Source organism: Rhamphochromis sp. 'chilingali' (assembly GCF_963969265.1).
Source record: "Rhamphochromis sp. 'chilingali' genome assembly, chromosome: 4".
Lineage (NCBI taxonomy): Eukaryota > Metazoa > Chordata > Actinopteri > Cichliformes > Cichlidae > Rhamphochromis > Rhamphochromis sp. 'chilingali'.
The window spans coordinates 11,142,150-11,158,952 of NC_137948.1; the positions used below are offsets into that span (position 1 = coordinate 11,142,150).

General features: G+C 38.2%; 1 protein-coding gene and 1 long non-coding RNA gene across 2 annotated transcripts; one reads left to right on the forward strand and one right to left on the reverse strand.

The window, feature by feature from the left end:
* Positions 1-342: 342 nt before the first annotated feature.
* Positions 343-16,419, forward strand: dennd1c (DENN domain containing 1C). The gene is made up of 23 exons (XM_080880573.1): positions 343-480; positions 904-968; positions 1,565-1,608; positions 2,126-2,175; positions 2,269-2,388; positions 2,509-2,578; positions 2,998-3,078; positions 3,173-3,238; positions 4,901-4,954; positions 5,082-5,192; positions 6,862-6,962; positions 7,067-7,112; positions 7,227-7,328; positions 8,729-8,854; positions 9,061-9,162; positions 9,463-9,553; positions 9,642-9,682; positions 9,765-9,815; positions 9,933-9,980; positions 10,068-10,175; positions 11,259-11,341; positions 13,854-14,079; positions 14,154-16,419. The coding sequence occupies exons 1-23, from the start codon at positions 464-466 to the stop codon at positions 15,156-15,158; spliced, it is 2,808 nt and encodes a 935-aa protein (XP_080736699.1). The 5' UTR covers positions 343-463; the 3' UTR covers positions 15,159-16,419.
* Positions 10,225-13,964, reverse strand: LOC308395657. Its single transcript, XR_013971426.1, has 3 exons — positions 13,828-13,964; positions 11,232-11,295; positions 10,225-10,470 (listed from the first exon to the last, which is right to left on the reverse strand). It is a non-coding gene; the product is annotated as an uncharacterized lncRNA (long non-coding RNA).
* Positions 16,420-16,803: the final 384 nt, after the last annotated feature.

The following is a 16,803-nucleotide window of genomic DNA, read 5'->3' on the forward strand; positions in this document are numbered from 1 at the left end:
CAGAGTGATTTATCAACAGGTTCCTGGCAACTGTTCTAATGTTAAAGTAAAGACTTATCCATTTTAAAAACTTAAATATGCAAATTTCCCAAAGTTTTTTGTAAGTTCTTTACTTTTGCAGCTGCTAATGTGAATATGTGGTTTTTGTTAAAAGTCAAATTTGCATTTAAAATGCATGAAGAACAAAAAACATTAAAAGATAAAGGAATTTTAAGCCAAGTGTCTATAAATGGCCTGAATTTTGATAGGTGGTCTTATAGCAGACGTCATTCACACACGAAAACCACACATACTGACATAGATCAGGAAGTGTTCTGTCATTCCAGTGCTGATTGAGCAGGCTGCTGTTACTGTTGCAGTCTCTGTCACTGTTACATCAGAGGTATGGTTGTCAACTAGTACACCTGCTGAAGACCTCTCTCCTCTTGGATGCCACACATGGACACAGTCGCATTTGGACAGTATGGGCTCCAGACTGAAGTAAGTAATTATGTCATTTTTGTGTGTCGACTTCCATCACCATCAGTATGCCCGTCAGTCTGTTCTTGCGGTTTCTATTACTTCCTCTCGCAACTGCACAGGAAGTTTCCTGTAGCAGTTCTGTCGCCTTCTATCTGTTGCCATATGCTTCACGGTACATTTGTTCTTGTTCACAGCAAAGAGAAAAGTTCCTCTTTCGTTCACACATATGACTCGTTTGTATTACTTGGCTGTTGATTTGTTCTCAACATTACACCTGGTTTATTTTTGTTTATGCTCAGAATCTTCTTCGTTTTGAGAAAATTTATGCTAGACGTGGTGTCAATTCGAAGCACTGTCTCAACATGTATATGACTATATTTGGTGGTTAATGGGTTTTAAGAATAAATTTGTGTCATTGCTCTTAAATCTCTTTCCTGTCAGACAAAACCCTGAGCGAACCTTCTACTGGTTCTTTGAAGCAACTTGCCCTGTAGCCAGAGACAAAGGTGAGGCCTCTGTGGTTTATCATCTGTTGCAGAGCAACTTAGCTACGCAGAGTGATTTGTCAGCACTGGACAAGTTGATTAAAATTGCTCTTCCATTATTTTCTGTAACTGTATAAACCTACCTTTTGTCATTTTCCTACATGACACACAGCACCGATTTGAATTTCAAGCACTTGGCTTCAAAAATAAAAGATGTTTTTTATTTATGTATTATAAAATCATTAAAACGTCACCGCTAGTCTTTATAAAGGTGTTTCTGCTTGCACTGAGAATTGTTCATGCTTCCTGTCATGTGATCAAAAAAACCCACACAGCCTGTGTAGTCAAACATGAACTACATAGAAAGATGGTGTAGTGATCCCTCTGACTGAGCAGCTGAGCATGTGCAGAAGACCTTAAATGCTAAATAATGTTTAAAAAGCATTATATTTATACATTTGGAATCATTTGCCACTACTTTTACCTCATTATTTTCTTTATTTTCATCATAGTTATTTTCTAAACTTTTAAAAGGCTGCTACAAAATAACTTCTAAATACATTTTAAATGTAGAATTAGCATTAGTATTTGTCCACTCACTTATTTTAATGTTACAGATCCTGGACTGCTGTTTCAGTTTCCAGAAGACTTCAATGATGAGGTAGCTTGTGTTTTCCTGCCCTTGTGAACAAACGTAATAATATTTATGCTTTAAATAAAAAAAAATAGCCTTTGTTTTGTTTGTGGGGGTTTTTTTTACACAAAGTGAGAACCAGTGTTTTAAGTTGTTCAATATGAAGCTTTACTTCTTGTTTCAGTTAAATTCCTGAAACATCAGCTTACTGACATTCTCATCTACAATAGGGGAACACCTTAAAATCATATCATAACATAACATTGTATGTGCTTGTTAACTTACTGGTCCTCTAAACTTCGATGGCATGCCCCCCTCCCCCACTCAGGCCTGAAAACAAGCACAAAAAAGGTTCATGCCCCACAATTTTTTTTTAAATCTTTACAACAACAAAAGCACTTCCAAATTGAAATTTAATGAATTAAAGTGCTCCACTTGTGTGGCCAAGCTGTAGTTAGATTACTTTCTGCTATGCACCCTGACAGAGATCACAGTATGCATCTAGATTATTTGTCCTGTTTCAAAATTGTTTCCCACTTTCTAGGAGTCCTGTCAAACATTGCCCAGGTTCTGCTTCCCGTATGATATACAAAGGTGAGTAGAATAAACTTGTTGGTTTACTTCAGACTGCATTTCTGTATCATTTGTGTTTCATATGTTGTCTTCTCTCTACATTTGTCTACTCAGAGTGAGAGATGGGGTGGCTGTGCAGCACTTTACTTTTGTTCTAACTGACCTTGAGGGATGTCAACGCTTTGGCTTTTGCCGTCTCACCAACAGCACACATACCTGCCTTTGCATTCTAAGGTACATTTCAACATGTGTTAAAAATATTTTAACACCAATTCTATTTGCATTACTTTCATTTTCAGGATACCGTTGTTAAAAAGTGTTGTGGTTGTGTTATTTTTATCAATGTTATTACAGCTATCTTCCATGGTTTGAAGTGTTTTACAAACTACTCAACAACTTGGCTGACTATCTCTCAAAAGGGCAGGTAAGATTCTCATGTGTAATATTTATCTTCTCCCACTTGTCTCTTAACCGCAGTTAAACTGTTAATAAAAGATGGACAAAGCATTTGTTGGTTTGTAAGATCGTATATTGAGACTAATAGCTGAGCGTTTTGTCCATTTCCATTTTCCTACACAAGGATTTGACTGAGAAACCAAGGACAGTGAATACTCTTATGGTAGTAACTTGTCAACTACAACATAGTTACACGTAGCAAATATACTTGCTGTATTGTATTCGACTCTCACAGGATTCTTGAATAATTCTGTATCAAATAAAAGAATGCAGGTTTAAAGCAGTTCTACATTAGCTTCACATTTCCAAGCAAGAGGCTTCGTCCATCTGTGTCCATGTAGCATCTATTTCAGTATGCTTAACATGACCACTTCATCTCTTCAACAGACCAGTGAAATGAAAGTTCTTTTGGCATCACTCTACAACCAGCCCCTTCCACTGGCTGCTGGATCCGTCACCCTGCAGATGGTAAGTCTCTAATTAGCCAACAAGAACTTGGAGTCACACAAAACTATACTGCTGTTTTCTGTCAGTGGTTAGTGTGTTGTTGTTTTTTTCTGAGGGAGAGCAGGTTTTGGTCAGCACAGAAGTGTCCCATCCTGTTGGACACTCAGAGAGACAAAAGGGGGTGAGTCCCACAGGAGTTCATGTGGTCTGGAATCACAGCTTTGTAGATACAGACTAACTCCTGCTGGAAAACTACAGTTGTCTGTGCTTGGTGGCTACAGCTGCAGACTAAAACCTTGTGTTTAAACCAAAGCATGCACAACATGCACTAATATCTGGCATTCCTTATAGCCTTTGGAACAATTTGTTTATTAATCCAAAAGCCATAAACATGCCATTATGTTACTGACCCCAACAACTGTTTTGTCTTATAAGAAATGCCTCTGTGTGGCCGAAAGCTGTAACAGGTTTTATTTTATGAATGTTTGTGCTTTTTTGAGTTTCATTCCAAAATAAATTGGTTACCTGAAAAACACATTTACTCACCTTGTGCAATTCCTTTGCATTTGCAATGGAGAATATATTTAGAAAGTTTCAGTCCTGGTTGATGGGGAAACTCTTATGATTACAATGGAAAAAGCAGGTGTTACATTAGTAGCATTTTTTTATGTAGTTCTAAATGTTAGTTGAGTTAAGTCAATTTAAATACATTGCTTTTGCAGAAAAATGCTAATCTTAAAGAGCAACAAAATTAAGTTTAAATCTCATGAAGGATTTCAAGAGTTGAGATTTGAGTTGAGTCAGAGGCTGTATATAAAGGATGGACAAAAACACCGTGCTGTCGCAAACCAACAAACCATTGGTTTGTTGACTTCTGTTGTGAAACTTCAGGCTAATCATTTTTCATCAGTGTCCTAGTTTTTCAACAACACCCTATGAGAATCTCCACGCTTGTAAAATAGTGTCTTGTCAAATACTAGCCAAATGCCAAACCATATGCTGATTATTTTTATTATTATATTGGATTCCTAGGTGACTTTAGGATTTATATTTGATTATGATGCTTTGTATCAGCCTCAGATATGTATTTGCATTTATATGCTTAATCAGTGCTGTATGTGCCTGCTTTATGGGTGGTTGGGTTGGGGGAGGAGAGTTTTAAGGCTTGCTGTGTATACTTGATTATATTGCTTGTATCGTGCATCTCAGACATATACTTGTATCTTATAGCCTGTTAAATATTGTTTACTTGCCTAGGGACTGCAAGTGGAACATAGGTAGTAACTAAATATGGTAATGGCATGTGAGGTCAGTAAGTTTGTGCAAAGTTCCTGACAAATACAAAATGCAACTAAACCTAAAACTATTAAAGATGATGTGAAACTGGTGATTGTGGCCACAAACCTATTAGAAACATGTTCTCTGAGGTCATGCATTGAGTAAGTAACAGAATGACTTTCAAAAAGAATCCTACATAAATGATTTCATTTTGCAGCCAGATGTGCCATTGTCCGCTGCCCCCACCCTCCCCCCACTGGCTTCATTTTTAAGACCATGAAGCTACATCCATCTTTTATATACAGTCAGTGATTATTTTTTAGCTAACATAACTGTGTGTGCATGTGTAATTGATTGCTGTAGAGGGAATTTTGGAATGAAATACTAAATTATATGTCTATAACCTTTGATGTGTGCATATATGATGTGGAAGACACTAATCAGCATACTAAACCGTGTTGCTAAATGCAAAAACACTTCCCAAAAATTTCAGAGATATTATCTCAAGGATTACTGATAGTGTTGATAAAGTATGAGCAATGTTTTATTTCATATGTTTTGGCAGGTTCCATACTTCATCGCTCCAGACCCCAGAAGTCTCCCTTCCATACCTGAAAACGTAAGCATGGTTAGGTTAAAAATTTAAGGCTAAATTTTAAATTTCAACAAGCAGTGATGGATTATGTGAACACGCCTTTCCCCACTTCAAGCTAATATTTCTATCTGTTTCTTGTTTTATACACCAGAGGAACTTGACCGAGTTGATTGTGGCAGTAGACGTGGGGAACCTGCTTCAGCTGTATGCCAGTATGCTGTTTGAGAGACGCATCCTCATCTTTGCCAGCAAACTCAGCACTGTAAATTACACAATTCTCTTTTATCCATTGCTTTACTTTAAATGTATTTACATCAACTTTGTGGTATAAAAGAGAACTCCCATCCCCCTAACCCATCCATCCATGGTACATGACTAACATGAATTAATTTTCACACATCAAGCATAATGAAAAGTAACTAGGCCTTATCAGGTCTTAAAATGATATAATTACCAGCTCAGACGAACAAAAACACATGCCATATCCTCCAGAGAACCGAGGAAACAAAAGTATCTTTCAGTTGAACTGTTTTTGTCCACTACAGAGGACATGATGAGTAGGTCGGATCTCAAGAGGATATTAAATGCCAAAATGCAGAAGCAGCGTGTGTGAAAAACGAACTATACTCAGTGATTCAAGAGATTGTTTAACCACTTTTGTCAGCAATAACTTGAAGGAATTATTTTATGTATGACTTTGTCAGTCTCTCACATGATTGTGGAGGAGTTTTGGCCCAGACTTCTATACAACATTGCTTCAGTTAATTAAAATTTGTGCTGGAGTTTGATTGGGCCATGACAACACCTTCACTCTTTTATTTTTTATCCATTCTACTGCGCATGTACTGTTGTTCGGTTCCATAACCCAGTTTTGGCTAATTTTGTCCTCTCAGTGACCGCAAAGTTCCCATGCCCTGCAGCTGCAAAAAAGCTCTAATCATCAATTTTATCTCTGTGCTTGATAGTTGCTATAATGTGTTTGTGTTTGGGTTGGTATGCAGTGTTGTGGCCAAACATCTCCAGTTATGTCTACTCTGTCCAAAGGACATTGTTTCAGAAGTCTTGTGGTTTGTTTAGGTGCAGTTTTGCACTCATGCCGTCATGTTCTTTTTACAGAGGCGAGGCATTGTCCTGGCAACCCTTCCAAACAAGCCATACTTCAAATTGTTCTGCCATGAACTTAACATAACATGTTACCTGAGGCGTGTAAAGTCTTAGACCAGTTGTTGGGATTGTAGCATCGTCTTATCATGGAGTAAATTTTCTTTAACTCACGGGAAGACTGGGAGTTGTCTTAAGTGTTTTCCACTTGTGAATAATATTTTTCATTTCTCGTGTCTCATTGTTGAGTAATGGATGTCAAATTGTTTGGAAATGGCCACATAAGTCTCCCCAAGCTCATGGGCAGTAATAGCTGCCTCACTATGATCATTGATGATGTCTTATGTTTTTTGGCATTGTATTAATACACACTTAAATACTCCACTCCAACAAACTGCCCAAACTTCTGATTTTGTTGATGATGAAGCAACATCTGCAGGCTACTTAACCCTTAATTTAACAACATACATAGTTTTTCACACAATGCTTCTACGTTTAAGCTTAGTTTGTTGTAAATAAATAATGGCAGGTCATGTTGCTTGTTGATGTTCATCAGGTTATGTTTAATGTTCTGATATGTTAAAGCTTAGGATGGAGAGGGGCTGTGCTTTCCCTTTATGATTGTACAACTATGTTTGGTCAGCTGCCATTAAAGTCAGTAGCAACACTAGTATCTGCTGAATCCATGTAACTGGAAGTCAGACGTAGAGCAGCTAGAACATGTTTGAATCTATAGTTTTGTAGTCATACCTTGACCACTATTTTTGGCATGTGTCAAACCACACAGGAAGATTTGTGTGCTAAAGCTTTTCTCCATTTTGTGCGTTTAGCTGACATCCTGTGTGCATGCACTCAGTGCTGTGCTATACCCCATGTACTGGCAACACATCTTCATACCTGTCCTGCCACCGCACTTACTGGACTACTGCTGGTGAGATTTGTCTGTTTACGTGTTTAACTGCCTACCTATCTATCTACAAATCTGCCTTCCTGCCCACAGCTGTTTAATTGATATTTGTTTTTTAATGGTCACAGTGCACCCATGCCTTACCTGATAGGAGTCCACAGCAGTCTATCTGAGGTAAACTGCTGACCTTATACTTCAATATAAAGCCACTGCTAAACTCAAATCCTCCAAATCTGTCAGATTTGTCTTGAGATATTGAAGCCTAATCTGTTACTGTCTGTCTGACAGAGGGTGAGGAGTCGTGGGTTGGAGGAAGTTGTTATTCTGAATGTGGATACTAACACCCTGGAAACCCCTTTTGATGACCATAAAAGGATACCTTCAGATGTGGTAATAAATAGTCTTAGTTTGTGTGATGATGCATAAGCTGCTTCTTTTGTTTCCACACTTTTTTATTTTAAGCAGGAAAGTGTGATTTCACTAACTATTTTCGCCCATTCACTGCAGCCCTACACGCTACTTTGATCTTCAACATTCATAATCTTCAACTGGACCCATGTGAGAATAGCTTAGATGACTGTCTGGTAAACTTGATTTGCCTGCTACAAAATCTGACAATCAGGCAGCATCCTGGCTGAAATCAAACACTGGACTATTTCAGGGGTGTGAAACTCATTTTACATGGTGGACCGCATATAGCCTACTTTGATCTTAAGCGAGCTAGATCAATGAAACTCCCCTTTCTGTCAGTGTCAATTACATATTTAACTTTGTTTTTCCACGATGAAGAAAAAAAAGGAAATCTGTCGGCACGACTCTTCAGACTTAAAGTGAAAGAAATAAAATCACATTAAAAGTTCTGGTAGCTTATTGCCCAGACATTTTTGTTTTAAGCTGTAATCTTAAAAACTGAAATTTCTATACTAAAATCTGAAAAAGTGAAAAACAGAAACTTTTATGTTTTTCACAAAGTTACCGAGGTTTCATTAGGGACATAGCTAAGCATTTTACAATTTAGCATAATTTTGTAAGTTGAAATTTCTTCAGTACTGAATAGCAGAAATTAGGCTTTCATGTCAGCGGTTATATTTTTTGGGGGGGACTCAGTGGCCGACAACACTGTTCACAATGGTGAACTGTAATAAGCAAGCGAATAAAGCAGGAAACATCACTGTCAATTTTTTTATGGGAAACTGGTATCAAAGCACAGCGAGAGATAGATATAATTGCACACGTTTGATATCCCATCCAACTATTTTAAACATTTCTGAAGCGAACTAACTCACGTTATGTACTAAAGTAAGGACGGGCAGGTTTGGACAATTCCCCAGCATATTCTCTTGATTTCACCTCCCTTTTAGTGGTAAAAATGACAATAGAATATAATGATGCTACTTAGGGGACAGGTGTTATGATGAAAACTAGGCTCAAAACCTATAAAAAGGAAACAAGAGTCCTCTTAACACATTTGAAATAGTGTTTACATGTGAAGAACATGAGACAAATAAGACCACTAATAAACATAGTTTACTAGTTATGGTTTAAATACATTTAATTCACAGTATACATTACAGTTGGACCAATCAGTGCTTTTTAGACTGCCTTGGGTACTGGAAAATCACAAAGTTTTATCTCTGAGCAGGGACATACTGGGCCCAGAAACTGTGCTAAAAGAACAAAATTTACACCATGCAAGATTGTCGAGTTGCTCAAATAGTTTTTAAGCCCCTGAGCGCATATATATTAATAAACATATTACAGATATAAATACAGATGCTGTATGTGTCCAGATGTCCGGATTGAAGATGTGTTTGAAGCGCCAAGCGGTGTCACCTGGATGTGGTGTTTCTCAGGCCTTCCTGAAGGCTCAGGCTCTGCTCTTTGGAGGCTACAGGGATGCACTGCAGCCTAATGAGGTCTGTCATACATGAAATACATATCGGTATTTATATATGTATTTAGAAAATCAATTTAGGCACTTTTATTTCCACATTTCCCAACATGTTTAATTTAAATTCTCTAAGTATTCTGCAGCTCTGCACATCTGTTATATCAGTATTTATTTTTAGGAGTAATTCTTCTTTTGTTGTTCATGGCCGTCTCTATGTGTTGCTTATTGCAGGAAGGAGAAATATGTTTCTGCGAAAACCTGTTTTCAGATCACAAATCTCCGAGTATGAAGCAGTTTCTTCAGAGTGCTGTTCATTTGCAGTGCTTCAAACAGGTAAACACTGCCCTCTGCTGTACACTTAATGCAATTGTAATAGTAGCTGAGCAGTGGTTGGACAGAGATTTAGAAAATGTTCGAGGTGATTGTATAACAGCCATTGATAGAGATGTGTAATTTGATAGATTGTGTTATGCTAAACAGATTACTATTTTTTAAAAATAATAATAATCATTATTTTTTACATAATTAACAAAAAAGATTTTGAATTTGGCGTGAAGTCAGGCCAAGCATCTTCATGTCACTATAAATGAGTGAGCTGTTTTATTGATGCTGTATATTTGTTCGTTTTTTCAGTTCATCGATGCTCGTCTGGATATTCTGAATAATAAAAATGAACCAGATGATCTCTTTGAGGAGGAGATTATAAAGTGTGAATCCACAGCAGGTGTGTATCTGTATCTTTACCTGTGTGGTTGTGCATGTGTATGTCCATTTTTTTCATTGCTTGCTTATGAAATTATTTCTTTATGTAGGAAGAGGTAAATCCTATCAACAGTTAGTTGGTAATTTAAAGGTAAGTTCACTTAATCTTCAAAGAAACACTAATGCATTTGGCATCATCTTGGCAAAAATTCTTGCATTTGTACTTTTGACAGAAAGGAGGAGGTGCTCTCATCCTCAACATGAAGTCCAAAGCAAACATGAGAGTGAGTACAGTGTTGAGGTGTTTTTTTTTTTTAAATTATTATTCTGAACTAATACTATGATTATGTTGCGCTGCTGTAGGTCTGCTACTAATCTGTTTATCTGCTTATCTCTTCTAGGCCAAAGTTCTTGCCAAGTCAGGTCTGAAAAACCTGCTGATACATAAGGTGAGCGCATGTTCATGTGGGCAAATGCTTTGATGGATAAAAATTATACTGTGTTTTTAATAAACTTTTGTTTTGTGTTTGATGTAGGTTAATGATGAAGAGCACACCCTTCAGAGAGGTGGATCAGTATCACACCGCCGTGCCCAATCTGACTGCCTGCAGAACCGCCTACCAATCACACAGCACTTCGGGAGGGTGAGATACCACAATTTAATCTCATGCACCAAACCCACATCTGAAAAAAAAAAAAAAAAAAAAAAAAAAAATCACTCTTTTAAAATCTAGATATCTACACTCACTGGCTTTATTAGGTACACCTCATTGCATTTAGGCATGTAAAAGTGATCAAGATGACCAGCTGAAGTTTAAACCCAGGATGAGAATAGAAGAGGAAGATGGTTTAAGTGGCTTTATAGATGGCGTAGATTGGTGTCAGATGGGTACCCCAGTGTTTCAGAAACCACACAGCTGTCTGTCCAGTTTTAATGGTCTGACAAAGAGAAAATATTTAGAGAGTCACAATGCTCCACGTAAAAATTGCTTGTTGTTGTCACATCGCCACATTGCTTAAAGCTGAGAGGAGGGCAGCCATTATTCAAATAACCTTTTATTACACCCAAGGTATGCAGAAAAGCATGTCTGAAATAACAATACATTAAACATTAAAGCAGATTAAAAAAAAAATCTTACAGCAGAACATGACCACACGGTATTATTCCTGTCAGTTAAGAACAGGAAACTGAGGCTACAATTTACAGACTCACCAAAATTGGGAAAGAGATGATTGGAAAGGCCTTGACTAATCTGATGAGTCTTCATTTCTACTGCAACATTTGGATGGTAAGGTCAGAATTGCGCATAAACACCATGAAGCATGGATCCATCCTGCCTTTTTTCAACAGTTCAGGCTAAAATTGCCTGCACAGTCACCAGATCTCAATCCAATAGAGGATCTCAGGGATGTAGTGAGATGGATTTCCAGCACTTGTGTGCAGCCAACAGATCTGCAGTAACTGCAGGATATTATCATGTCAATACAGACCAAATTCTCTGAGGAATGTTTACAGCACCTTGTTGAAGTTATGAAAGCAAAAAGGAGTCTAACCCAGTACTAGCAAGGTGAACCTAATAAAGTGGCCAGTCAAGATATAATATAAATATAACCCTGTGACCTCATTTGCTTCTGTATTGTTTTATATTATTCTTATAACATCTGAATGGTTTTCTTGTGGAAAAATTGTATTACCAAACCTTTGCTTTGTTGTTCCATCATGTCAGTCACGTCCCCGTCGACCTGCTCATAAATCTAAGACTCCTAGAGACAAGGACATCATGAAAGACAGTGAAGATACATGGGATGGGTAAGCTGTGATGAAATATATTCACTCATCTACAGAGTGTTTTAGAATACACTGAGGCTGTTACAGCTTAAGCCAGCATTGTATTAACTGCCTAGCTGTACTAAATGTAGCTGTACTTGTTCAGTTCAATTTATGTAGTGCAAATTCACAACAACAGTTGTCTCTTGGCACTTTATATTGTAAGGTAAAGAATCTACAATATTAATAAGAAACCCCAGCAACCACACAGCTCCTTGCCAAATGGCAATAGTGGGAAAGAAAAACTCCCTTTTAACAGGAAGAAACCTCCCAGGAAGTCAGGTAGGGGCAGCATAAAAGAAACACTATGAGAGAAAAAGACAGAGTGCAATAATTACCAATGATTAAATACAGTAGTCCTGTTTATAAAGGAGTAATTTAAAAAAAAAAAAGTGAGTAAAAAAGAAACGCTCAGTGTATCACAGGATGTCCCCCAGCAGCCTAATAAATAATCTGTGTGCTGTCTCCAAACTGGGAGCTGGTTCTGTAGAAGAGGGATAGCTGAAAGCTCTGCCTCCCAGTCTACTTTTGAAAAGTCTAGGAGAGACGGATGGGATGGAGTTCTCCACACAAGACCAGGATTTCTCCAGAATGTTTCCCAGTTATTTATGAAACACACACCATTTTTGGACACCACTGAGACAGTGAGAGGTTTAAGGAGAACATGACAGGAACACAAAGTAATAGAGTGAATGTACCATTCACCAACTGCTTTTCAGATTAGGGTTTAAAACAAAAACGGATAAAACCAGATCAAACAGGATTCAGACTCCTTCCCTTTTGCCAATTTTTTGACTTTAAATAAATAAAATGGAAATAGGGGTGGGCGGTATAAATGGTATATGGTAGAAATGATATAAATTTGGCCAACGATAGAGATTTTGACTATATCGCTCTACCGCGATAGCGCATGTTGATGGTGTCATCAAGCTGCGCCTGTTTTGGTCAAAAGCATTGCAGCCGCTGCAAACAACATCATCTGCAAATTATGCCTGGCGGCAGTAATAGCAAAGAGACAAAGCACTTTTGGAATATGGGGAAAGCCAAAAACTGTGCTTCCTCCACTTCCCTACCATTGATTCATTACTGCTGAATTCTCTCGCAGCTGCTCTATTCCAATGTTGTTGCAGTATATTAATGACTAACCTCGTATTGTGCATGGATTATCTCAATTGTTCTCCTGACTGAAGTTTGGTCCGTTTATATCATCCTGCCATGCAATTGCATTTGTCCCTAACCATCAGAAACCCTCACGTTAACTTTTATCGAGTGGAAAAACATTAGCGGCCATCCGTCAGCTTCACTGTGCTAATGTTATGCTAACATAGCTGTTTTGCTAGCGATCACGTAGCACATCCATACCACCATACATACCAGCTAGTCCGACTTCAGTAAACCTACAAACATCACTGCTGTTTAGTTTTCTGTCTTCATTTATGTTGGAAGTGATAGCAGAGCTGTACGTTTGAATTTCTCCAGAAATCTCTCAGTCAGAACATGTCATATCATGTTTAGGTCGGAGCTAGCGAGCTAATGTCCTGCTAACTTCTAACTCCGTTAAATTTAATACATTCTGTTTTCATGGATGCCTGGATGTTAAACTTAATTGTTACACCTGGTAAAGCAGCAGCTGATCATTTGATTTAAGATGAAAGAATATAGACAGTTTTTAACTCTCAGTGATGCCGCAGTGTAGGGCCCAGATTACTCCGCGAGGCTCCTGACTACGGTAGCCGTAATACTCCAACAATCCATCAAGCGGTGCACCTTCATAGCTTACCAAAGTCGTACTAAAACGTTTTTGACAGATTTCTGCGCGCCGTGTACTACATAAAATCAGTTCACGGTCAGTAAGCACAACCAGAATTCTGACATAAGGCACACTGTCGATTTTTGAGAAAATTAAAGGATTTTAAGTGAACCTTATAGTGTGTAAAATACGTTATACAGAAGAAAAGAATATATCGCGATATATATCGTTACCACACATGCTTCAAATTATACCGTGATATGGATTTTAGGCCATATCGCCCAGCCCTAAATGGAAATATCAAGTCCTTAAAGCTGTACTCTGCAAGTAAAAACAAGTGTATAAATAACTAAATATTATTACATTAACATTCAGACTTTTACAATCCACACATGTGTTTTGATGTGAATTGTATGTTTTAATTACATTTTAGATGTTTGTAAAACTCTAAGTTTAACATTCAATTTTACAGGTTAGGAAGGGTTTAGAAAGACATGTGGTTTATGGACAATCCATCAATTCACATAGTCAAAACCAAGCCTTCATATCTAAGCAACTCTCTGAAGACCTAAATAATAAACTGCGGAGAAGAGTTTATCAAACAGCATGTGGAAAGAAAACTGTGTAGAACTCCAAGAATATGTTAGAAGAGCATCGGGCACTAATTATCATTTGGATAATATACTGTGTCTTTACAGTGGAGAATTTTTGTTCATACCGTTTTGTTTGTTGCTATCATTTCAGAGCTATGTCTGGGTCCAGGACTGAGCCTGACTCTGAGCTCCAGAAGGATGAAGAAGAAGAAGATGAGGAGGAGGAAGATGCACTGCTGTGTGATGAAGAAGAGATGGATCTTCTTGGGGAGATCTTTGATACACTGAGCTCTCGTAGCTCCCATGACCGTGGCCTGCTGTACGGCACCCGCAGCCTGGATCTGTTTGGGCCAGACAGCCATGACTTTATCACACGGGTAAGAAAACGGGTACACGTGTCCCTAACACACACACAAGTGAATGCAATTTCTGATCTGTCTGTGTTTTCCAGCGTGTTCCAACCAATCCAAGCCAAGAGAGCTTGTCTCTGTCCATCAGTGGCAGTGGCAGCTTGCACAGCTGGAATCTGGAAACAACAGAGGAGTTATCAGACCTGACAGCAGACACTGACTGGCCATGCATGGACACTAGTGTACCAGAGGAGGAAGGGTTGGAGAATATGAATATGCAGTCAGAAAACAAAACAGAAGAGCCAAAAAATGGACAGAGGCAGGACGGAGAAAAACAGGAAGAAGTGACAGGAGCAATAAATGGGAATCAAGCAGAGGAAACTGATGATCAAAATAAGTTTAAGGAAGTAAAGTTAGAGGAAAATATAGAGAAACAAGATCCGGGAGAGGGTGTAAGTTTATGGGAGGACCCGGTTAATGAAATATGTGCCAAGAGCGATGAAGGCTTAAAAGAAAACAAAGAGGATGAGCAAAATCAGACAGAGGAGGTAATTGCAGAACCTGAGATGGAAAGAGAAACACATGAAAGTCCAAAAGCAAGAGAAGAAGAAAAAGAGAGCCAACTGGAGAAAAATGAGGTGGTAAGAGGATCTTTAAGCAAACTTATAAACCCAAATCCTAAACATCCCAACTCTGTTGAAGAAGAGCAAAATCAAGGGAAGGAGGCCGTTCCAGATACTACAGTCTCTCCTGGGCCTCAGATTCCTGCTGTTGACCCTAACCCTACATCAGTTCAAGAAAAAAAGATTGAAGTAGCTACAGAAAAACTGGAGCAAGAGGTGAAGCAGACCCCCTCTCCTCCTAAAGTGCTATCTGCTGCAGCACGCTTTCAGTCTCAAGGATCCACCCAAAGCTTCCAGGTAAAGTCCAGGGTTAAGGCCTTCACTGAACCTGGGAAACCTTGCACTGTGTTCAGAAACAGGGAGAATGCACAAATGCCATGTGACTCAAATACATCAGAAACAAACAACCGCACGGAGGAAGCTGAAGAGGAAGAACGACCTCCAGTCAAAGTGTCAGAACTGAAGAAGAGATTTGAAGCTTAAACAATGCTGGTTACATTCTAGTTTTTGTTACTTAAAATCCAATTAAATTGATACATTTGGTTTCTCTCTGCATTTCCCCTGCCTCTCCGTTACTCTTAATCCCAAGCCCATTTGGTTTTACTGAAAATATAAATTATGAAATAAAAGTCAACAATGTAGTGTTATTTAAAGGCTGACCTCTGTAAATTGTAGCAAATGTTACTCAAATGAGGGTGAATGTTGCACTTGGGGATAAGTTTCAGATGAACATTTTGTGCATTAGTATTTATGAATATAACAAGCTGCAGTGTATACAAACACAAAGTAATGAAAAAAAGAACAATGTTCCCATTTTAAGTAGTTTTGGACTTTTTAAAGGCCGTCTCTCTACAATAACAAAAACAATACTGCCACACTCTTACAAACTGGCTGTTTTCTTAGTATGTAAACACATTTTATTGCTTGTATATTTTATACTTGGTGAAATGGTTAATTACTTAGAATTAAGACAGCATGGCTGAAATAAATAAGAAGAAAGTAAGAAAAATGCATGAAAAATGTTTTTCCTGTTGCCTGCTGGGATTTGTGTGGAAAAGGCATGCTATCCATCAGATTCTTTAATAAAAACTGACGCATTCTGGGTATTTACATTTTGCGACCATTTCACTTACGATCTGAATAACCTGAACTTGAATAAAATAAATACTTTAAAAACTGCTTCAACGCTCCAAGACGATGGGCAACAAGCAGGAATACTTGGTGTGCACATTGCAGTTTATTTACATAACACCTTGTGAAACATGCATTTTGATTTGTTTTAGATTAAGTTGAGCTTTTCCTAAGTTATATGAAAGTGCATCACAGTCAATCTTTTAAATCAATATTTCTTATAAATGCAAAAAACGTGTAAAAATATACATTTTTATATATAAATACACAGAACAGGCCGCACAGAAAAAATACTAACCTGCGTACAAATACAAAGTGTTATTTAACTCATGTTCCTTGCTCATGTGGCGGAATAAAAGGGAGTGACTTGTTTACATTGCAATGCACAAACCTCTCTCTTCTCTTCGTGCAGTGAAACAAATGATAGAATAAATTTAGAGGTCTGATCAGTCTTTTGTTGTCACTGGCTATTAGAAGCTGCAGCACAAATAGTGTTTAGTTTACTTACAAACTGCTGCTGCAAAACATGATGATCTCTAAGCACAGGATCACAGGAAGCTATCAGTTATAAGTTCATAGCCTTACAAAGTGACAAAGTATGTGAGGACTCATATCAGACGTTCTTCTTTGGGCAATGGTAGGGGCAAGCCAGGTTTTTCACAACCCGCTGACCTTGACTGTTTCTTCTCCACCGCACTGGGCTTGTATGTTCCCTCCATGCTTCTTTTTTTCCTAATGACGCAAAGTAGCAACAGCGTAGTCAAGCTGAGCAGGGACAGCACGGTGGAGACAAACACTGGCACCATGGGTGAGATCGACACCTCCGTGGCCATGCTGAGGAGAGAAATCACAAACTTTTAAAGTCATCAATACGTAATTTATAACATCAACATGAAAGAAGTTGTTACAACCTCTAAGGGTCAGTTGTTCCAACAAGTGTTTCACATTTGCGCACTGGAGGGCAGTTACCTCAGTTACTGAATTCAGGCACCCTAGT